At 60.2% G+C, this 22,377-nt stretch overlaps 1 protein-coding gene across 2 annotated transcripts in view; it reads left to right on the forward strand.

Annotated features, from left to right (window-relative positions):
- Positions 1 to 20,921, forward strand: part of ESPN (espin) — a 96,920-nt gene extending 75,999 nt beyond the window's left edge. For both annotated transcript variants that reach the window (XM_074975563.1, XM_074975562.1), the window contains 5 exons: positions 5,301 to 5,446; positions 9,960 to 10,220; positions 19,564 to 19,643; positions 19,734 to 19,745; positions 19,948 to 20,921. In XM_074975563.1, the coding sequence (XP_074831664.1) occupies positions 5,301 to 5,446; positions 9,960 to 10,220; positions 19,564 to 19,643; positions 19,734 to 19,745; positions 19,948 to 20,095 (647 nt within the window). In that variant the 3' untranslated portion in view covers positions 20,096 to 20,921. The remainder of the gene's footprint in view (positions 1 to 5,300; positions 5,447 to 9,959; positions 10,221 to 19,563; positions 19,644 to 19,733; positions 19,746 to 19,947) is intronic.
- The last annotated feature ends 1,456 nt before the right edge of the window (positions 20,922 to 22,377 follow it).

A 22,377-nucleotide genomic window follows, 5' to 3' on the forward strand; every position in this document is an offset into this window, starting at 1 on the left:
AGGATCCCTTGGGAAACGAAGATGAAGGGGAAAAGAGTTCAAGAGAACTGGCAGTATTTTAAAGAAGTCTTACTGAAGACACAGGAAGAAACAATCCCACTGCATAGTAAGAAATGCAAACATGGTAGGCAACCAGCTTGGCTTAACAAGGAAATCCTTAGTCAGCTTAAATTAAAAAAGGATGCATACAAGAAATGGAAATGTGGACAGTTGACTAAGGAGGAGTATAAACATACGGCTGGAGAATGCCAGGCAATAATCAGGAAAGCAAAAGCACAATTGGAACTGCAGCTGGCAAGGGATGTGAAGAGTAATAAGAAGGGTTTCTACGAGCATGTGAACAATAAACAGGTTGTCAGAGAAGGTGTGGGGCCATTAGTGGATGAGGGAGGTAACCTAGTGACAGATGATGCAGGAAAAGATGAAGCACTCAATGCTTTTCTTGCCTCAGTCTTCATGGAAAAAGTCAGCTTCCACATGACGGTCCTAGACAATGCAGTATGGGAAGGTGGAGGGCAGCCATCTGTGGGGAAGGAACAAGTTCTGAGCTATCTAGAAAAACTAGATGTGCACAAGTCCATGGGTCTGGATTTAATGCACCCCAGGGTACTGAGGGTATTGGCAGAGGTCATTGCTGAACCTTTGGCCATTATCCTTGAAGCCTCTTGGAGATCAGGGGAGATACTGGATGACTGGAAGAAGGCAAACGTAGTGCCCATCTTTAAAAAAGGAAAGAAGGACAATCCAGGGAACTATAGCCCCATCAGCCTTACCTCAATCCCTGGGAAAATAACAGACGGAATCCTCAAGGAATCCATTTTGAAGCACTTGGAAGAGGGGAAGTGATCAAAAGTAGCCAACATGGATTCACCAGGGCAAGTCCTGCCTGACCAATGTGATCAGCTTCTATGACGAGGTAACAAGCTCTGTGGACATGGGGAAGTCAGTGGATGTGATATACCTTGATTTCAGCAAGGCTTTTGATATGGTCTCCCACAACATTCTTGTCCATAAGTTAAGGAAATATGGATTGGATCCTTGTACTATAGGATGGATAGAAAGCTGGCTTGAAGGTTGGGCCCAACAGGTAGTGGTCAATGGCTCAATATCTGGATGGCGGTCTGTTTCAAGTAGAGTGCCATAAGGCTCAGTTCTGGGGCCGGTGTTATTCAACATCTTTATTAATGACCTGGATGAGGGACTGGGTTGCACCCTCAGCAAGTTTGCGGATGACACAAAACTAGGGGGAGAGGTAGATACGTTGGAGGGTAGAGAGAGAATCCACAGGGACCTGGATAAATTGGAGGACTGGGCCAAAAGAAATCTAATGCGGTTCAATAAGGAGAAGCGTAGATTCCTGCACCTGGGGCAGAAGAATCCCAAGCATTGTTACAGGCTGGGGACCGACTGGCTCAGCAGCAGTACGATGGAAAGGGACCTTGGGGTTATGGTGAATGAAAGGCTGGATATGAGTAAACAGTGTGCCCTTGTAGCCAAGAAAGCTAACGGCATACTAGGGTGGATTAGGAGGAGCATTTCGAGCAGATCTAGGGAAGTAGTTATTCCTCTTTATTCGGCACTGGTGAGGGCACATCTGGAATATTGTGTCCAGTTTTGGGCCCCCCAGTATAAAAAGGATGTGGATTTGCTAGAGCAGGTTCAGCGAAGGGCAACAAAAATGATTAAGGGGCTGGAGCACAAGACCTATGAGGAGAGGCTGAGGGATTTGGGCTTGTTTAGTTTACAGGAGAGAAAACTTAGAGGTGATTTAATAGCAGCCTTCAACTTCCTGAAGGGGAGCTGTGAAGAGGAGGGTGAGAAGCTGTTCTCAGTGGTGTCAGATGGCAGAACAAGGACTAATGGTCTGAAGTTGAAGAGGGAGAGGTGTAGGTTAGATATTAGGAAAAACTTCTTCACCAGGAGGGTGAAGCATTGGAATGCGTTGCCTAGAGAGGTGGTGGATTCTTCATCCCTTGAGGTTTTTAAATCCCGGCTGAACAAGGTCCTGGCTGGGATGACTTAGTTGGGGTTGATCCTGCTTGAAGCAGGGGGCTGGATAGATGACCTCCTGAGGTCCCTTCGAGCCCTGTGATTCTGTGATTCTGTTAGTGCGCCAGTACCTGCTGCCAGGGAACAGAGCTTTCAGAGGCAGCTTTCTGCCATGGTGACTGGCACTGCCCCCAGAACCAGGCTGGCTGGGGAAATGGGCCATTCCCATCAGGAGGCAGTAAGTCCCACAAGCCCCCTTGTAGTGCCATGGTTCTTTTCTGGCCGAGCAGATGCCCAGCCCCATGCAGAGCAGCAGGAGACAGGCAGGGTCAGGTGCCCTAGCCCCATGCTATGGGGACATGACATGTTAGGCCCCATTGGCACCGAGCCAGCATTAAAGTGACCCAATCTTGCCTGGGTGAGCATCTCTGTGGTGCAGGGCCCCTGTCCCTTCCAACCCCACCATAACCTCCTCTAGCCCTGTGGCCACTGGAGTGGCAGGTTCCACCAAGGAGACCTAGCAGGGCTGAGCCTCAGCATCCAGATGAAATGCAATGCAGATGCGGGGGCTGGGCTCCCTGTTCCGTCAGCACTGTTCCTTTCTGGGCTTCGCCTTCAGCTGGGCTCAGCGGCGCCAGGCGTGCGGGGAGCAGGGCACCCTCCAGCTTTTGTCATCCGTGGCTGGAATCAGTTTTGTTGTGTGCACCAAGACCTGTGCAGAAGTGCACCACCCACAAAACGGTGGTGCCTGGCCCAGCTCGCCTGGCTCCCATGCTGAGCTGCCCTGGGTTGGGCCCGTACTGCTTGGGAAATCCTGGAGAGCTCTGCACAGTGGGCCTTTGTGCATGTTCGTACGGCCAGCATTAGTGGGACACGTGAATACCACCATGTCTTTTGCCATCAACAGCTTATTATTGTTCACAGTTTGGCAGCTGTTCAGTGCTTGTCTGATTACCACTGAATCCTGGCGGATTTGGAGGCGGGGTGCAGTGGACGCTTAACGACGGTTCATTTTCACCAAGTGGGCCATTAAAGCCAAACGTCCTTTTGTCCAGAGGTGCAGCCTCGGCCAGAAAGGAGACGTGCGTCGAGCCACTCATTGGCTCTGGCCAGCCAACAGCCAGGAGAGCACTCTGTGCCTTGCAGCAGCTCGGCTTCTTAGGGAAGGCCACTCACATGCCACAGGACCTATTGTGGGTACAAGGGCTGGTGAGTGTTCTCGGGCCGCTGGCTGGCCTGGTGCTTTGGGGCTGCGGCAGCCAAAGCCAAACAGGGCAGGTCTTTGCATGGAGCAGCCAGAATTCCTGGCTCACCCAGAGCGCTCGTGCTTCCAAGTGCGGTGGAGACGCTAGCTAAGGAATCCGGAGCCAGTGCTTTCCCTGCAAGAGCAGCAGGACCAGGCTCTGCTGATAGGTTAGCAGCTCAGCACGTCCGACAGAAACAGGGCTTCTCAGACGCAGGGCAAATGCCACTGCAGGTGTGCGGCAGGTTTGCTTCCAGGGGTGAATGCCCCAGTGGGGGAGGGAGGTACCACCAGGAGCCGACCACTGGGTCTCTCCAGGCACCAGGTGGCCCTGCTCTCGGCTGGGCTAGCCTGGCCCCGGCTGACCTGCCCAGGCTGAAGAGCACTAGAAGGTTGGGCATACCTGGCTGACCTTGTTGTGACACTGCAGCTGCTGGAACTAGCCCTTCTTACCTCGTCTGCCTGTTGCTTCACGCATGGAAGGCAAGTATGGGGCTGGCCGGGCGGGATGGGGTGCATGGCACGGCAGCACTGTGCTAAAGGGAAGCCCCTTGCTCAGCCAGCCTCTCCGCAGAGCTGCACACCCCGGCGGCTGTGCCAAACTGGCCTTCTCCTGGCTGCCAGCTGAGGGCCCAGTCTGGAAGTCCCCTGGGCATGTGGTCGCTTTTATCCTCCACCAGCTCATCTCTGACCGGGGCTGCAGACTTACTGCTGAGGCGTCATTCCAGAGGAGTAATCCTGCCACTGCCAAGGCAGCAGGGCTGCCGAGCGGCTTCCGGGGGTGCAGACTCCCGGGTGTGGAGCCCTGCTGGCAGGCTGCAGGCATCTGTGCCAGTGGAGATGCTGCTGTTTCTGTGGGATTATCTCATGTGGCCCAGAAAGAGGGCTGGGTCCTGCGGACAGCACACGGCAGCTCCTTCCAGTCATGCCTCTCTCACCACCCAGCCACTGGAGACACGGGTGGATTTTGGCCTCTGGCGGACACGAAGCCATCTGGTTTCCAGCATGGGGCTCTCTGTGGGGACGGCCTCCTGCACAGCACCCAGTCCCCTCCCTCCCAGCAACTCTGGGGCTGTGCTGGTTCTGGACCTGGGTTTAGCTAGGGCCAAAGGGGATTTCGGCCCTGGGCTATTCCCTGGCGGGGGGAGGTGCTCTGTGCCTGCCTCCCCAGTGCATGGTCTGCCGGGTTGTGGGGTATTAGAGCCCAGGCCAGGCCCAGGCCCAGCTGTGCTGCTCTTCAGCTACCTGTGAGCTCCTGCTGAATGGTGCTTCCTGTGTCTGATGAGCAATGCAGACATGGCCCTTGGGGGCGAACCAACTGCATTGCTGAGGACAGCACTTTGTAAGGGGCAGCCCACGGCGAGGCACTGAGGAGAGGGCCCCTGCTCCAGCCTGGGGCAAGGGACTGCCCCCCAAGCCCACCGGCATGTGCTGGCTGCCCCAGGCGGAGGCGTTTGGTGACCACATCCGGGGGAAGTTTGTCTCGGAGCGAGCGGGAGACATCTCTGCTGAGGGGCAGTAGCTTTGTGAGGAGCCACCTGGAGAACCGAGCCCCGCTTGGCCAGAAGAGCCCCCCAGGGTCCCAGAGCAGGATGGTGCAGGGGCAGCAGGGCATGGACTGGCTTCCCCCGGCCCAGGCCCTTCGCAGGGCAGCCCCTTCCCGACCCGGCTGGTGTGCGATTCCTGAGCCCTCTGCCCTCGGTGCCACAGCAGCCCTGTGGTGCCAGGGAGTCCAACTCTGCCTGGCTCATCCAGAGGGGCTGCCCCGTGTTCCCTGGCCTTGGCTGTTGCAGGGCAGGGCTGGGCCGTCCCGCAGCTCTGCTCTGGGGCTGCGCCAGGCCCTGCTCGCTTCCAGGGCAGCCTTTCCGGGTGCGGGTGGACCTCTTGCGCCCCGACTCGCTGGGGAGCTGTCTGTGCGGCAATGCCTCCCTCTCCCCCCACCAGCCACCCCGCTGCAGGGGAGCTGGTCCCACCGCGCCGGCTGAGCTCCCTGGGCTCAGGGGCCAGGGGCTGGGCCTGATCGGCATTTCCTGCAGGTCTCCCCTCACGGCCCCTCTTCTCCTGCCAGGCTCCAAGTCCTTCAATATGATGTCCCCCACCGGCGACAACGCCGAGCTGCTGGCAGAGATCAAGGCCGGGAAGAGCCTCAAGCCGACTCCGCAGAGCAAAGGCCTCACCACCGTCTTCTCGGGCAGCGGCCAGGCGGGGGCCAGCGTAGGTGACGGCTCCGGTCGGTTGCTCGGGGAGGGAGCTGGGCCGGGGAACAGGTTCACTTTTCAGTCAAGGGCAGCAGGTTTGATTGGCTGCAGTTGTCTCCCCGGCTGGGCTCCTGATCGGCTGTCACTGCGAGCAGGGAGCTGCGGCGAGGGGCCCCTGCAATCCCCAGGGCCCAGGGAGCCTGGCGAGTCGTTAGCGGGCACAGGTCTCCCCTGCACCGGCTTCATACTCCAGCGCTGGCAGCCAGGCAATGGCAGCCCCCGCCCCACAGAGCGCTCTGGGCGGGAGTGAAGGTCCCCTCAGCCCCACAGAGCGCTCTGGGCGGGAGTGAAGGTCCCCTCAGCCCCACAGAGCGCTCTGGGTGGGAGTGAACGTCCCCTCAGCCCCACAGAGCGCTCTGGGCGGGAGTGAATGTCCCCTCAGCCCCACGGAGCGCTCTGGGCGGGAGTGAATGTCCCCTCAGCCCCACGGAGCGCTCTGGGCGGGAGTGAACGTCCCCTCAGCCCCACAGAGCGCTCTGGGCGGGAGTGAATGTCCCCTCAGCCCCACGGAGCGCTCTGGGCGGGAGTGAACGTCCCCTCAGCCCCACAGAGCGCTCTGGGCGGGAGTGAATGTCCCCTCAGCCCCACGGAGCGCTCTGGGCGGGAGTGAATGTCCCCTCAGCCCCACGGAGCGCTCTGGGCGGGAGTGAACGCACCGTTAGCCCCACAGAGCGCTCTGGGCGGGAGTGAATGTCCCCTCAGCCCCACAGAGCGCTCTGGGTGGGAGTGAACGTCCCCTCAGCCCCACAGAGCGCTCTGGGCGGGAGTGAACGTCCCCTCAGCCCCACAGAGCGCTCTGGGCGTTAGTGAACGTCCCCTCAGCCCCACAGAACGCTTTGGGAGGGAGTGAACGTCCCCTCAGCCCCACGGAGCGCTTTGGGCAGGAATGAACGTCCCCTCAGCCCCACAGAGCGCTCTGGGCAGGAATGAACATCCCCTCAGCCCCACAGAGCGCTCTGGGCGGGAGTGAACGTCCCCTCAGCCCCACAGAGCACTCTGGGCAGGAATGAACGTCCCCTCAGCCCCACAGAGCGCTCTGGGCAGGAATGAACATCCCCTCAGCCCCACAGAGCGCTCTGGGCAGTAGTGAAGGTCCCCTCAGCCCCACAGAGCGCTCTGGGCGGGAGTGAACGTCCCCTCAGCCCCACAGAGCTCTCTGGGCAGGAATGAACGTCCCCTCAGCTCCACAGAGCGCTCTGGGCGGGAGTGAATGTCCCCTCAGCCCCACAGAACGCTCTGGGCGGGAGTGAACGTCCCCTCAGCCCCACAGAGCGCTCTGGGCGGGAGTGAACGTCCCCTCAGCTCCACAGAGCGCTCTGGGTGGGAGTGAATGTCCCCTCAGCCCCACAGAACGCTTTGGGCGGTCGTGAACATCCCCTCAGCCCCACAGAGCGCTTTGGGTGGTCGTGAACGTCCTCTCAGCCCCACAGAGCACTCTGGGCAGGAATGAACGTCCCCTCAGCCCCACAGAGCGCTCTGGGCAGGAATGAACATCCCCTCAGCCCCACAGAGCGCTCTGGGCAGTAGTGAAGGTCCCCTCAGCCCCACAGAGCGCTCTGGGCGGGAGTGAACGTCCCCTCAGCCCCACAGAGCGCTTTGGGCGGTCGTGAACGTCCCCTCAGCCCTACAGAGCACTCTGGGCAGGAATGAACGTCCCCTCAGCCCCACAGAGCGCTCTGGGCGGGAGTGAACGTCCCTTCAGCTCCACAGAACGCTCTGGGCAGGAATGAACATCCCCTCAGCCCCACAGAGTGCTCTGGGCAGTAGTGAACGTCCCCTCAGCCCCACAGAGCACTCTGGGCGGGAGTGAATGTCCCCTCAGCCCCACAGAGCGCTTTGGGCGGTCGTGAACGTCCCCTCAGCCCTACAGAGCACTCTGGGCAGGAATGAACGTCCCCTCAGCCCCACAGAGCGCTCTGGGCGGGAGTGAACGTCCCCTCAGCCCCACAGAGCTCTCTGGGCGGGAATGAACGTCCCCTCAGCCCCACAGAGCGCTCTGGGTGGGAGTGAATGTCCCCTCAGCCCCACAGAGCACTCTGGGCGGGAGTGAATGTCCCCTCAGCCCCACAGAGCGCTCTGGGTGGGAGTGTAGGTCCCCTCAGCCCCACAGAACGCTCTGGGCGGGAGTGAACATCCCCTCAACCCCACAGAGCGCTCTGGGCAGGAGTGAATGTCCCCTCAGCCCCACAGAGCGCTCTGGGCGGGAGTGAACGTCCCCTAAGACCCACAGAGCGCTCTGGGCGGGAGTGAACGTCCCCTCAGCCCCACAGAGCGCTTTGGGCGTGAGTGAACGTCCCCTCAGCCCCACAGAACGCTTTGGGAGGGAGTGAACGTCCCCTCAGCCCCACGGAGCGCTCTGGGCGGGAGTGAATGTCCCCTCAGCCCCACAGAGTGCTCTGGGCGGGAGTGAACATCCCCTAAGACCCACAGAGCGCTCTGGGCGGGAGTGAACGTCCCCTCAGCCCCACGGAGCGCTCTGGGCGGGAGTGAATGTCCCCTCAGCCCCACAGAGTGCTCTGGGCGGGAGTGAACGTCCCCTAAGACCCACAGAGCGCTCTGGGCGGGAGTGAACGTCCCCTCAGCCCCACAGAGCGCTCTGGGCGTTAGTGAACGTCCCCTCAGCCCCACAGAACGCTTTGGGAGGGAGTGAACGTCCCCTCAGCCCCACGGAGCGCTTTGGGCGGTCGTGAACATCCCCTCAGCCCCACAGAGCACTCTGGGCAGGAATGAACGTCCCCTCAGCCCCACAGAGCGCTCTGGGCAGGAATGAACATCCCCTCAGCCCCACAGAGCGCTCTGGGCGGGAGAGAACGTCCCCTCAGCCCCACAGAGCGCTCTGGGCGGGAGTGAACGTCCCCTCAGCCCCACAGAGCGCTCTGGGCGGGAGTGAAGGTCCCCTCAGCCCCACAGAGCGCTCTGGGCGGGAGTGAACGTCCCCTCAGCCCCACAGAGCTCTCTGGGCAGGAATGAACGTCCCCTCAGCCCCACAGAGCGCTCTGGGCGGGAGTGAAGGTCCCCTCAGCGCCACAGAGCTCTCTGGGCAGGAATGAGCGTCCCCTCAGCCCCACAGAGCGCTCTGGGCGGGAGTGAACGTCCCCTCAGCCCCACAGAGCGCTCTGGGCAGGAATGAGCATCCCCTCAGCCCCACAGAGCACTCTGGGCGGGAGTGAACGTCCCCTCAGCCCCACAGAACGCTCTGGGCGGGAGTGAACGTCCCCTCAGCCCCACAGAGCGCTCTGGGCAGGAATGAGCATCCCCTCAGCCCCACAGAGCACTCTGGGCGGGAGTGAACGTCCCCTCAGCCCCACAGAGCGCTGTGGGTGGGAGTCAAGGTCCCCTCAGCCCCACAGAGCGCTCTGGGCGGGAGTGAACGTCCCCTCAGCCCCACAGAGCGCTCTGGGCAGGAATGAGCGTCCCCTCAGCCCCACAGAGCGCTCTGGGCAGGAATGACCGTCCCCTCAGCCCCACAGAGCGCTCTGGGCAGGAATGAGCGTCCCCTCAGCCCCACGGAGCGCTCTGGGAAGGAATGAACGTCCCCTCAGCCCCGCTTTGCAGCCAAACAGCCAGTAAAGAAGGTGGCTTGCCCAAGCCAGGCAGCTGTCCCTGTGGGGCACCAGTCTTCCAAGGGAGCACTGGGGTGGGGCGTCCCCAGAGCCAGCTTGGCTCCCAGGTGTAGGGCTGAACTCGGCCACGGGGCTCCCTGCACAGATGGCTTCCCCAGGTCTGACAGGGGAGAGGGTCCCTTCCCTGGCTGTCTGGAGGCCACCTCGCTGCAGCCCAAACCCCCAGGCTCTGCCGTGCCAGACGCTGTACAAGCAGCGAGCAGCAGGCAGGTGCTGCCCCAAAGCAAACCCAATAGAGCCGGGGCGAGGGGAGGAGCCTGGCAAAGCTCACCCCTCTCCAGAATGGCTCAGGCGCCTGCAGGAGAGGGTGTTGGCCCCCATGACTTCGGGGGCCAGGCTGCCCAGCACAGACTGCCCCACACACAGGGCTTACTTTGTCCTGAGCCAGGTGCCAGGGTTCACCAACTCCTTTACTGCCGCAGCTGATGATGCACTCCAGAGGTGCCAGGGCTCTGAGCTGCTGGGCCCAGCAGCAGCGTTCCCCACACTGAGCACTTGGGCAGCCGCCCAGCCGATTAGCAGAGCGCGCACAGCCAGTGCCAGGTGTTCCCAGCGCTGGTGCACAGCTGCACGTGCCTCGGTGCTCATAACAAAATGCATTCTGCCCCAGGTGCAAAGAAGTGGCAGGAACGTTGCCTGGGGGGCTAGGCTATTACCTGCCAGGGCCAGGGTGCCAGAGCTTTGAGCTGCCAGGCCCAGTGGCGCTGGGGCTGAGAATTAAGGGAATCACAGCTGCTCGGCTCCTGGGATCCCTCCAGTGGGGAGAGAGAGTTCCTCTCACGCGGTGAGCTCCTTCTCGGGCAGCACCGCTCCCAGAGCTAACGCCCTCTCCTCTCTGCCATCCAGCCAGAGACTGCAGCCTCCACCGTGCCCTTCACCAGGGCGCTGACCCCGCCAACCACGCCTGACTCAGCCGCCAGCTCCCCCGACCCCGTTGTCAATGGCACCTCGCCACTCATGGCAGCAGTGCAGCCCAGCCAGCTGGATGTTGAGGACCTGATCCCCACCCATGACGAGCAGGGCCGGCCCATCCCCGAGTGGAAGAGGCAGGTGATGGTGCGGAAGCTGCAGCTGAAGATTCAGGAAGAGGAGGAGCAAAAGCGCAAGGTAAGAGGGAGGGAGTGTCACTGAGTGATGCAGTGCTGTTTGCTGTGACCAGCCCCGGCCGTGCACTGTGACCGGCCCCGGCTGTGTGCTGTGACCTGCCCCGGCTGTGTGCTGTGAACAGCCATGTGCTGTGACCGTCCCTGGCCACGTGCTGTGAACAGCCATGTGCTGTAAACGTCCCCGGCCGTATGCTGTAACTGTCCCCGGCCACATGTTGTGAACAGCCATGTGCTGTAACCGTCCCCGGCCGTGTGCTGTGACCGTCCCTGGCCGTGCACTGTGACCGTCCCTGGCCATGTGCTGTGATCGGCCATGTGCTGTGACCGTCCCTGGCCACGTGCTGTGAACAGCCATGTGCTGTAACCGTCCCCGGCCGTATGCTGTAACTGTCCCCGGCCATGCGCTGTGACCTGCCCCAGCCATGTGCTGTGACCGGCCCTGGCCGTGCGCTGTGACTGTCCCCAGCCGTGCGCTGTGACCGGCCCTGGCCGTGTGCTGTGACCGTCCCTGGCTGTGCACTGTGACCTGCCCCAGCCGTGCGCTGTGACCGGCCCCAGCCGTGCGCTGTGACTGTCCCCAGCCGTGCGCTGTGACTGGCCCTGGCCGTGTGCTGTGACCGTCCCTGGCTGTGCACTGTGACCTGCCCCAGCCGTGCGCTGTGACCGGCCCTGGCTGTGTGCTGTGACCGGCAAGGCTGCGGGCAGGGCTGAGGCAGAGGAACCGGCCAGCCTCGGCAATCAGGCCAGCACAGGGTGGATTTGGGCCTCAGGGACAGGCGGAGAAAAGCCACACAAAGTGCCTGGTGCAGGAGAGCAGCCAGGGATGGTTCAGCTTTGGTCCAGGCAGGAGTCATGTGACGCGCTAGCAGAGAAGGGCATCCAACAGACCCTGCATCTATTTCCATGGCTGCGGAAAAAGCAGATAGCCCAGTTTCCAGCCCAGAAACCACCTGTTTAACCCCCGATTGCCCGTGGGCCAATAGGCAGCAGCTTAGAGCTCTTCTCTTGCAGGAACATGTCCTGCATTCTGCCCGGCCTTGCCCAGAAGCAGCTGGCAGGCTGGCACGCCACCATGCTCCTCCCTCAGGGCAGCCGTCAGCCTGGCTCCCCCCCCCGCCTCCTCTGCTGAGCTGCCAACAAGGAGGCCAGTTAGGTTCCGGGCCCAGGAGAAGCTGGGTCATGCCAGCCTCCCTCCCTCTGGGGCGGGGGGGGCCGTGCCCTGTGAGCACGGCGGTGAGGCTCAGGGTGACAGTGGGAGCCATAGGGCACTTGTGCAGCTCTGGCCGCCTGTAGCCACACACACCTTGCAGTGCTGGGGCCCGGCAGCCACACTAGGTATGTGTGCACACCGACACTCCCAGGCCTTGAGTTTGCCTTTCCAAAGGCAGGCTTCCATCCTGCGGTGGCCCTACAACAGGGTGAAGGCCTTGTGACGCAAACACCACCCCCGCCGAGGCAGGACAGCCACACGGCCTCCCAGAGCTCAGTCTTTGCTAAGCTACTTCCTCAAGCAGTTCACCGAGGAGCTGTAGGGACGGAGCGGGGAGGGACATGTCCTGGGGAACCAGAGAGGAGACACCCACCACTCAGGGCTTGTTATCACGAGGGGCAGCCCCAAACAGACGGACCATGCAGGCTGGGCAACGCCTTTGGCCGGGAGCAGAGGCAAGCAGAGACGCTCGCTCCTGTCAGCCAGGGCTGGTCGGAGTGGCAGCAGTAGGGAGGTGGTAGACGGACAGGGTGTTCCTGGGTAACCTGCCAGGAGGCCAGGAAGTGCTACAGGGCTGAGCTGTATTTAAGACCTTTGCAGACCTGGTGGCTGTTTCACAGCACAGGCTCCCGATTGGCTGGTTCACGAGAGACACTCACATACATTGGTGATGGGCACTGGTCCAGAACCTAACAGAGACCCCGTCACACAGTGGGCAGCACTACACCCCCCGGGTGAGATGAAAGAACGCCCCCCCAGCAGTTGAATTTGCACCTGTGTTAGCTGGACAGACTGTGGGGCTGGGGCCCTGCTTCCCCTCCCCTCCCCTCCCTTACCCTCCCCAGCAGAGCCATTCCCACCCCATGGTGAGGATTTGCATCCTGCTGCATCTGTATTGACTCAGCAGCCAGGCAGTGAAGAGGGCAGCTGGGCGGAGGTTTCTGCAGAAAACCAGACAATGGATGAGTGTCCCGTGCTGGGCTGTCATCCAGGTGAATGAGGCTGGTGCGGGCAGCTCGTGGCTTTGAAAACTCTCAGCCATGCCTGATGCAAAGGAAGTGTTTACTAATTGAATGGGCCAGAGTTAGCCAAGCAGGAACCCGGCTCAGCCCCAGCACTGCTGTACGAGCTGCCTGGGAGCGCTGGTGGAGGGACTAGTGACCTGCAGCAGTGCCACCAGCTGGACTTGGGAACCCAGATAGCTCATGTCTGGGACAGCAACAAGCCCAGCCCTATAGCCTTTCCTGCAGGGCTCAGGTTGGGGCCTGGGTGGGCCCAGGGCTGCTCAGGGGCCTGTTCCAGTTGCCGGTAAGAAGTGGAGAGGCACTGCTCAGCAGTGGTTTGTTTACAGTGCTGACGAGGTTGTGATATGAGCCCTCCTTCCTCACCTTCCTGCTCACACACATCTCGACAGTTCGGCCGTTGGCTCCGCTTGGTTGCCGCCCTTGCAGAGCTGCTCTAGCTGTGTCAGTGGCCAGTGGCGGAGGACTCAGACTGTATAATCACTGAGCCCCAATTTGCACTGTAAGAACTAAGTGTCTTTAAAGCCCAACCTACTCCGCTGCCACTGAGCAATCCTGCCGGCTGGGCCACATACGCCCCAGCAGAGAGGGGCCCTGAGAGTCGGTGCCTGGGTGTTTCTGGAGCTCGCCACTCAGAAAGGTTCCAGTTGCTTTCTGGGCTTGGATTTTCTCTTAGCTGCACTTGGTTGGGCCAAAGCCTGGTCCCCCGTTATTCCCTCCTGGACGTGGCAGCACGTGCCTGGTTCACACAGAGGACTCAGCTTCTCCTTTGGACACTGTTGAGCCGTTAAGACTTTGGTGGGTGCTGTGGGGAGTTCTGCATGACTCGAAGCATTCTGCATGCGCCTGTGTCCTTTGCAGTGCTCTGGTCAATGCCGCAATGCATTTAAACTGCAGTATGTCGCACACGCCGGGCTGTCGAATGAGCTACGCCTGTTAGCTGAGCTGAAAACTCCATTCGGTATCAGCTTTTAACAGCTGGGAGAAGGTGCCCGCTCCAACACTCCTTCCAAACCAATGATCACCCAAGCTGGGCACTGGGACAGAGCCGCCATTTTCTACTTTAAAATGAGGACCAAGGGGAGGTTTATAAACAAACCAGACCCACAAGTCTCCTGTCTCCCAGAGACGATACTGCAGGTTTAAATGTCTTACATGGTCACTCAGTGGTGTAATGAGTGAGCGGTTCCTGGAAGCATCTGCTGCTGTACCCTTCAGTTAGCAACTGGCCACAACACCTCTTAGCAAAGTTCTCTCTCCAGCAGAGCCTGGGCGATGCAAAACAGGAAGTCTCTCTCCTCCAGCCTCAGTGGCTCACTCCATTCGCTCTCAGTTGTCTGCCTTTGTCTCCTCTCGCCTTCCAGCCTGCCCTTCGCCATTACACCACTAAGGACATGTAAAGTCTAGAGCGTGTGCAGAGAAAGGCCAGTGCGGAGCTCTGCCCTGAGGGAGATGTTTTTTCCCCCCCGCCTTAGCTTGGGACCGGGAGTTACTACCATCATGAAGGCTGGAGGTACTCCCATGCGCACAATGGCATTCTGGGACCCTTCGGGCAGCTGATGACGGAGGAGGACATAATCCGCATTGAGAAGCAAATTGAGAACCTTCAAGTAATGCACAAAGTGCAGAAGGTGGAGACTGAGCTGGAACAGCTGGAGCACGAAATGCAGCAGCTGCTGCCGCTCTCTGCCGCCTTGGCAAAGGAGCATTTCACAGCAAACCCCAAGCGCACGCACGACCGAGCCGATGACCTCCCAGCCTGGTGCAGCAAGATCTCCACTCTCCTGAAGAGCATGGCCATCCTCCTGGCTATGCTTGGGGGCAAGGCAGTCAACCTAGCTGACATGGTGAGCCCCAACATGTCCGAGCACATGAGCCAGGCTGCAAGCACCTCGTCCGCAGCTGCGCCACTGAAAGAGGGACCTGCTAACATTGGGAGATCGCAGTCCTTCAGCTGCACTCGGGAAGAGGTGGAGAGAGAGATCATGCAGTGTGGTGTGTCAGTAAAGAACCTGAAGGCCAACTACGAGCTGCACACGCAGGGCCAGCTGCTGGAGGCTGTGTCCAGCCGGGTGTACAAACGGAAGAGGTCCCTGCCCGTGGGAAGCATGCCATACAGCTACAGCCGAGAGCCCATCCTGGAGGAGGACTACGTAACGAGCAGCGACCCATTCAGAGCACTCAGTGAAGTCGCAGCAGCGGAGTGTGCAGAACTACCCAGTGGTCTAGAGCACGCTGCCTTGGAGTCTACTGTGGAGGCTCTCTTCAGCCCTGACCACCTGACCAGGAGCCTCCCCGTGCAGACGGAGCTTAGCTGCGTGCAGGATTACATCGACATGCGGAAGGAGCGGATCGTCTACCTCTTCCTGGAGCACTGGAAGAAGTGGACGTTCACCGAGTCAGTGAGCCACGCTCATCCCAAGAGGAAAACGGGGCTCGCTGAAACGCTGGACTCAGAGTTCAGCAAGGAGCACCAGGCGCATAGCAGCATCCCGGGGCCCGTGGTGCCCAGGAGGAAACCCAGTGAGGATGACCGGCTCTTGTACTTCATGAAGCAGAGGCAAGTGGTGGGGAAGCTGATTACCCACTGGAGAAACATCATCAGCCAGGTCCCAACGCAGCAGATCCGCCGCCTGAGCCGCACCAACATGTTGTACTGGCCGGAGCACTTCCTGCCACATGTCAGTGGCTCCCCAGTGGCATATGACAGCCTGACGCTGGATCTGTTCATGCTGGGCTACTTCCAGCTGCTGGAGATGGGCATGAGTCGTGAGGAGAGGAAGTGCCGCCATCTGCTGTGCTATGAGATGTTTGACCGGCTGGGCAGCCACAGCTGGGAGCTGATCCGCCAGTTCCACAAGGTGGTGATGGAGGAGATAGAGGCTGGGAAGCGGGACTGGAGGGATGGCTTTGAAGATCTCAAACAGGAGTTCTTTGGGGACAGCCTGGAGCTGGCACAAGGGGCCACAGCGGAGCCAGAGATCCCAGCAGGAACCCAGCCGCCACAGCTGTTCCACCAGGAATCCTCCCAGAGCTTGGTCAGTGATGCCCCACTGTCCGCTCCAGTGCCCAAGGAATGGAGCTTTGCCCCTGCCCCAACCAGCAGAGAGAGCTCCGTCCAGCTGATCTCCGAGCTGGGGGAATTCAGCAACGAGGACATTTGTCGCTACATAGACCGGAGCTTCTCCTTCTGGAAAGAGAAGGAGGCAGAGATGTTTGACATCTGAGCCCCCCACGTGCTGTGCCCGGCACATGCTGTGTTAGAAGCAGGCAGGAGCATTCACGGCCTCATCCCACACGGCTCACAAGCCGCCGGCACCAGCCATCCCATCCTCTTTGAGGCAGGAGGTTGGCCCATCTTATAGAGAGAATTGCTGGCTGAGAAACAGCCCTGGTGGGAGCAGGGACAATCGAATGTGCTCCGGTAACACAATACTCGAGAAGGGTGGCTTTAGCACAGCTCATTAGTGAAGGGCCCAGTTGTGTTGATTTAGCCAAGGGACCCACTGCATCTCCAAGATGAACTGAGCTCCAACTGCTGGCTGAGCCCAAGACAAATCTTTCGGGAGAGGCCTGCAATCATTTCATGTGATGCCTACCTGAAGAACTATAAACCAGCTCAATGACATACATGTTCCCTGGCTTCTACAGTGCAGAGCCGGGACTCTGAATAGGAACAATTTAGAGTTCATGTAAGTAGCATCAAAAGGGCCCTGACCCTGAAGCCCTTACTCAGGCAGAACTCCCATGGCTTCAGCAATTCCAGTGACCTCAGTGGCAGCTTGGTTTGCAGAAGGACTGGAGGATTTGTCCCCGAGTCTGTGCAGTTTTGTTGAATCCTGAATTCCCTACACAGACAGTCTTGCCAGAGGCCTCTTCTTCCTCTCGGAAAGCGGGGTGCGCAGCCGATGCCTCCTGCTGGCTGAACTGAGCCAGGGGCATTCTTAGTATGCGTCCTGTGCCGTTCTGGCTGCTTGTGGTTTTCTGTAAGAGTTGGTCCACAGATTTTCCTCTTGAGCAGTGTGTTCTTGGCTGTAATCCAGCCTCTGTCCTCTCCTGCTCTAGCTGGAGGAAGAGCAAAACCCTGACAAATGTTCAGTGACACGTGCAGGCTCCAGTTTTCTTCATTTTAAAGACGCTTCTTTAGTTTCCTGTAGCTGGGAGCCCATGATGTGGGAATAGGTACTGGAATGAGCAGCACCATCCAGCCTCTGGGGGGGTGATGGAACGCACTGTGGTTGCCCTGGTGCCATGCTCAGCACAGGCGGTGTGCTGCAGGAACTGGTCTCCCCGTGCATGGCTCTGCGGCCTAACGAGCAATGCTGTGGCACGTGAAAGCTGTGTGGCGCACCCCCGTTGATGCTGTGTGCTTTCAAACCGCAGCCTGCCGTGGCCACATGGTTCTTGGAGATTGCCAGGTGTGCCGTGTGCCCTAGCCCTTGGGACGTGATTGGTGTGGGCTGAAGATAGGCTCGGAGTGTGTCTTGTGTGAACACCTGGAAAGGAAATTTGCTTTCCAATGGGGGGTGTTGTGCATGCGGTTTGCACCCCCCATAACACTGCTTGTGGCAATGAAGGAATAAAGCTCTCTGCTCTCAGAAGAGCGTGTCAAGGCTGGTTCTCTGGGTTCTCTGGCTGCTCCAAGCCGTGTCCTGCAAATGCCCGAGGCCCAGTTCCCCTCGCGCAGTCTGGCACCTGCAGCATCAAACACTCAACTGTAAGGAAAGAAAATGGGGGGGGAGCGGGGCGGGGCGGGAGATTAACTCCTTCAGCGTAGCTGGGCCAGGCCGGCCCCTCGACCAGTCCCTGCTGCACGGCTGTTGCACTGTCTGGCAGCAGGTTGGCTTTGTCCCACTAGCTGGTACCTGCAGGTAACCCTGTGCCCAACCAGCCTCACCACATCCGCTGGCACTGGGCTGTTGAAGCCCCTGGCCCTGCGGCGTGGCCCTGCAGGCTCACGCTTTTATAGGCCAGCAGTCAAGCCAGGCAGCAAAGATGAATGAGCTGAGCATGTTGTGTAGGGGAACCCCCCCACCGCAGCATGGTACCCATGGGCCCCCTCCCGCTGTCAGGCATGTCTATGGCGGCAGGATGGGGCCCCATCTCGGGGGACCATAGAGATGAAATCAGAGCCAGCTGACGTCCACCCCAGCTCTGAGCGTGAAGGGCAGGACACATCTGACAAACTTCCCCGCCTGATACGTTGCCAAGCCAGGGTCCAAACCCCTTGAAACATGAAGGGCTGTTTGCCCAGCAGCCCCAACACCTGCCAGGAGTGAGCTGAGAGCTCGCGCCCGTGGGGCGACTGCACTGGGCTCAGAGGCTCCTTGGAGCCGGTACCCAAGCCAGCCATGCTCCTGAGGCCCTGCCAGCTCACAGACCCCATGCTGCCCGGGCAGCTGGCGAGAGTGCGCTCACTCGGCGCCCTCCGGCCGACACGCATGTGGTGCGCCTGCTCTTTCCAAAGCCAGAGCCCTGGCTCCTCGGAACCCATCGTGCCACATGGGACGGGGAGCACAGGGAGGTCGGGTCACACCTCAGCGCAGCCACGGCTGGGTGGCCAGGCCATGTAACCTAACCCGGATGTCCCAGGTGGCTTTAGTCCTGCCCCAGCCAAGCCTTTCAGAGCTCTGGCGTTTCTTGAGTTGTTGGACGACTAGTGACTGGTCCCACACCAGCCTTGATTCCTTCGCTCAGTCATCGGGGCGTGGTTGGTGGGGGCTCAGCGATGGGCTGTAGGGACATCAGCTCAGCCCCACAGCCAGCCCATGGGCCCCACAGGACAAGGTAAGAGGCCGATGGCAGCAGCAGCACTGAAGGAATGTGCCCCCCCAGCTAGGCCCACCATGGGCAGCCATGGTTGGTGCTTGGCTGAAGGTGGCAGCCTAAGGGCCACGCTCCTGTACAATCGCAGTGCTGGGACGGAGCACGGGCCGGGCACTGGCCGTTCACCTCTCACTCCAGCAGCACAGGCTGAGACGGTCCTGGTGGCTGGCGCCGGGGTCCCAGGGAAGGGTGGTGCTTTTAGTCCCGTGCCTTCCTCACACCCTAAAACGACGTCCCCTGGGGCAGCACTAGTGGGCAAAGCCTCCAGGTGCGCGGGCAGAGGCTGCGCAGGTAACAGCTCCCATCTCAAAGGCACTCTTCCAGCCGCTGAGGCAGAGGGCTGGGGATGGCATGCTGCCCACGTGTGAGCGCCCTGCCAAGCAGCGCTAACCTGAGCCAGCTGCCAGCCTGCAGCAGTCCTCCATGGTTCTTCCTCGCTGGCCCATCGCAAGGGCCCTGAATCACCCAGTCCCGCCCCGCTGTGGTCCCAAGAGGTGCCCGGGCTGTGCCTGAGCGCTGTCCTAGCAAGCTGTACAGAGGAGCTGTGGGCACAGCGCCCCACACCCACCACTCATGAGAAGGGTGCGTGTGCTGGGAGCACAGCTGGCGCACGCGGCAGAGGTGCCTGGCAGGGCGCTAGCCAGAAGCAGGGTGTGCATCTGCTCCTCTGCGCAGTGCCATTGCTACATTCCTCTTCAGCAGGGAGGCGCCAGTGCAAACAACCTTCCAGCTGCGTCTGAGCGCAGCCCCCTGTCCTGCTCAGCCACGCAGCACTGAGTTTCCTGGGACTTCACCCTGCTGCACAAATGGAGCCTGGAGCCGCTGGCCTTGCATGACTGCCCTGCTGAGTGCTGGCCAGCCCGCAGCCCACATTCTCCAGCCCAGCCACTCAGCAGCCCAGGAGAGTCCAGCTGGTTTCCGAGCACGTGATGGGACAGGGCGTTGTTAGCAGGCCTGGCCCTCCGGTAGCTGCCTGACTCCAGTCACGGCTGCTCCCTGTTCAGGGCAGCGTGGGGCCTTGCTGTCCCTTCTACTGTGCACCCCTGGCCTCTTCTTTGTGACCTTCCACTTCTCCGCTGCCCTTGCCCACAGCCTCTTGGGCCAACACCCCCAGATACCACAATGCTGCCTGAGAACCCTCCGCATTCACCCCCAATTTGGCCCCTCATTGGGCTGGCCTCGGATGAGACATGCCCTCCAACTGGACAGCTCTCCTTGCCCTCTGCCCTTCCCACCAGCTCTGCAGGGGCTCACAGGCCTCCTTAATGCCTTTTTCTCTCTTACAGGAGAGGGAAGAAGAAGCTCGCCTGGCCACTATGCCAGCCTGGAGGCGAGAGATCCTGCGGAAGAAGATGGAAGAGGAAAGGTGAGCTGTCCCTGGCTGGGGCCTGATGGTGGCTGTCCAACAGCTGAAGTGCGAGAGCTAATTGTGTTTTCTTTCTGCTTGTTTTCACAGAGAGCGAAAACGGTGAGTTCCGCTTCTCCATTTACTTCTCCACTCGCCTATGAAGCTAGTGCCTTCAGCTCCCTCTGGCCGGCCCTTTGCGCCCAGCTGGGTCAAGCTAAGCCGGCTTATGGGCTTTGCTGGCTTCCCTCAGGCCACACAGACGAGGTCAGTGTCAGCTGAGCTTTGCCACCAACGCTGTCCCGTGTGTTTTGTTTCTAAACAGAAAAGAGCAAGAAGAACTGAAGCGGGAAGAGGAGGCGAAGGAGAAAGCACAGTCAGAGAAGCTAAGGACTCTTGGGTATGACGAAAGCAAACTCGCCCCCTGGCAAAGACAAATCATCCTCAAGAAAGGGGACATAGCGAAGCATTAGGTGCTCACTAGCCCATTTCCCCTCTTGCTAATTTCAGACCCTTCTTCCGTGATGTGAGCTGTTCAGTAGGTCGAGGGGAGGCCAGCTGCTCTGTCCCACCAAGGCACTGCAGCTGGGAAGTGATTCACCACTTCACAGCCTGCGCGCCACCCTCCCAATGAGATAAGTGTAGCAGTGTAACTGCTAACGCAGGGCACAGCATGCTGCCGCTCCAGCGCTCCGCGGACAGAAACAACTTCGCTGCAGAGAGCTGCGGGGTGTGCAGAGTGAAAGTCACTCAGTCAGTGACGGCGCGCGTGGCATCAGCAAAACTCACCCATGGCAGGAAACGTGGCCCACTCTGTGGACTGTGGTGTCCACATAACACCTGGCCTCCATCTTCATACTGAACAGCCGCCCTTGAAGTGTCTCCTGGCCCAGGCTTTCCAGTCCCTGTCAGTCAGTTGTTTACCATAAAAGAAATACACTTTTACCAGAATAGTGGAGCTCCTCCGAGGCTCGGCAGGCGAGTTGCATGTGGTGTACAGAGAGGCCATTGCTACCAATAGATGCCCTCCAGAGCCTGGTCTCTGCCAGGCGTGGGTGTCACTCTCCTTGTGCAGCGTGGCCATGTGGAAAGAAATGTCTGGCGAGAGCAATACTGTGACCGGTTGGGCTGAGGAGAGCCGTTTCTCCAGCTGCCATATGATGTCTAGCGCCTGCTCCTCCAGCAGAGCCGGGGTCGGGCTGGGTCCTCTATGGTTTTGTCACGTTTCCTGGATCGTCTAGCAGGAGATTTTCAGATTGGGTTTGATCTAGAATTTCTGTGTCTTCAGCAATTAAAACACTAACCACCTCCAGGTGTTTCCTGGTCCCCTCACCTGTGTGCCAGGAGCTCTGTGCATGCAGCCCAGCCCCTGGCGAAGCTGTGCTGGGGAGGGCAGCAAACAGGCCACCAGCCCCCCACCTGGCTGGGCCTCCCTTCTGGCTTGCCCCAGACAGCCCTTCTCCCACTGCTTCTGGGGCCAGAGCATCCACCTACCGGATCGGGTGGGGGTGCAGCCTTGGGGCTCCTCTCTCCCCTCAGGGAAAGGAGCACCACCCCATGGGCCATAGGAGTCCCTGGAGGCATCCCTGCAGCCAGGGCTGTCTTGGAGCATGGCCCTGCATGCAGGCAAGAGGAGCAGGAGCTTGTTTCCCCCTCTAAGGGTTACTGGCTGGGCCCAGCCATTCTCTAGCCACAGCCTCCTTGGTACCCACCCTGCTGGCCTCCCCAACCTCCCTCCCTGCACGCCCCTGTCTGTCCAGACTTCATCCACCAAACCTGCCCAAGCCCAAGGCTCCCAGGTCAGTGACTTGGACATCATGGGCCGGACATCATGGGCAGGGCCCCCCCCAGGGACTGGGTAACCCTGCAGCCAGCCTGCACACGGCTGCCAGCACTGGAAAGCCACTGGCACTTTCTGTGTGCAATGCAGGGCTGGTGGAGCAGCCGCCCCCCCCTGCACCCCACCCTGCCCTGTGCCCTCCAGCCAGGCCCCCCGCATCCGAGCCTGCCCCCTGCATCCCAGCCTGCCTTGTGTCCCAGCCTGCCCCCTGTGTCCCAGCCTGCCCCTTGTGTCCCAGCCGGCTGTGTGCCCTCCAACCAGCCCCCCTGCATCCCAGCCTTCCCCCCACATCCCAGCCTGCCCCCTGTGTCCCAGCCTGCCCCCTGCGTCCCAGCCTGCCTCTTTCCATCCCAGCCTGCGCCCCCTGTATCCCAGCTTGCCCCTGCATCCCAGCCTGCCCTCTGCGTCCCAGCCTGCCATGGCCCCTGCTGGCTGGGCATGGTTTGTTTTTGGGCACAAGACACCAGACGGACGCTACTACCCTTCCCCCATCAGTCTCAAGGCCTGGGCAGCTGCCAGTGGGTCAGGTCCAGGCCCAGCTGGGGATTGCCCAAGCACTCACACTCCACCTCTGCTGCACTTGGGGATAGCAAAAGCCTGCCCCTGGGGTGGGGCAGGGGAGGGCAGCTGAGGCTGAGCTGCCCTGCCCAAGACCTGGCAGGGGTGCTGGCAGGGGGGGTGTCACCTCTGCTGTCAATTGACTTACGTCCCAGATGTAAGCTAACCCAGTCACTCCACGGAGCAGGCAGGCCTGGGCCATCTCCGGGTGACTGCGTGGGTACAAACATCTGCAGACAGCTTTTGTCCAGTGCTCTGATTTTATCTCCTACTGCTGGGGATTTTCCCTGGTTATGGATGTGCCATGCTGGGTGCAGCTTCCCAGCACCAGCCCATGACCAACAGCTCTGCCAGTGC

This window comes from Carettochelys insculpta, chromosome 23, assembly GCF_033958435.1.
Source record: "Carettochelys insculpta isolate YL-2023 chromosome 23, ASM3395843v1, whole genome shotgun sequence".
Taxonomy (NCBI): domain Eukaryota; kingdom Metazoa; phylum Chordata; order Testudines; family Carettochelyidae; genus Carettochelys; species Carettochelys insculpta.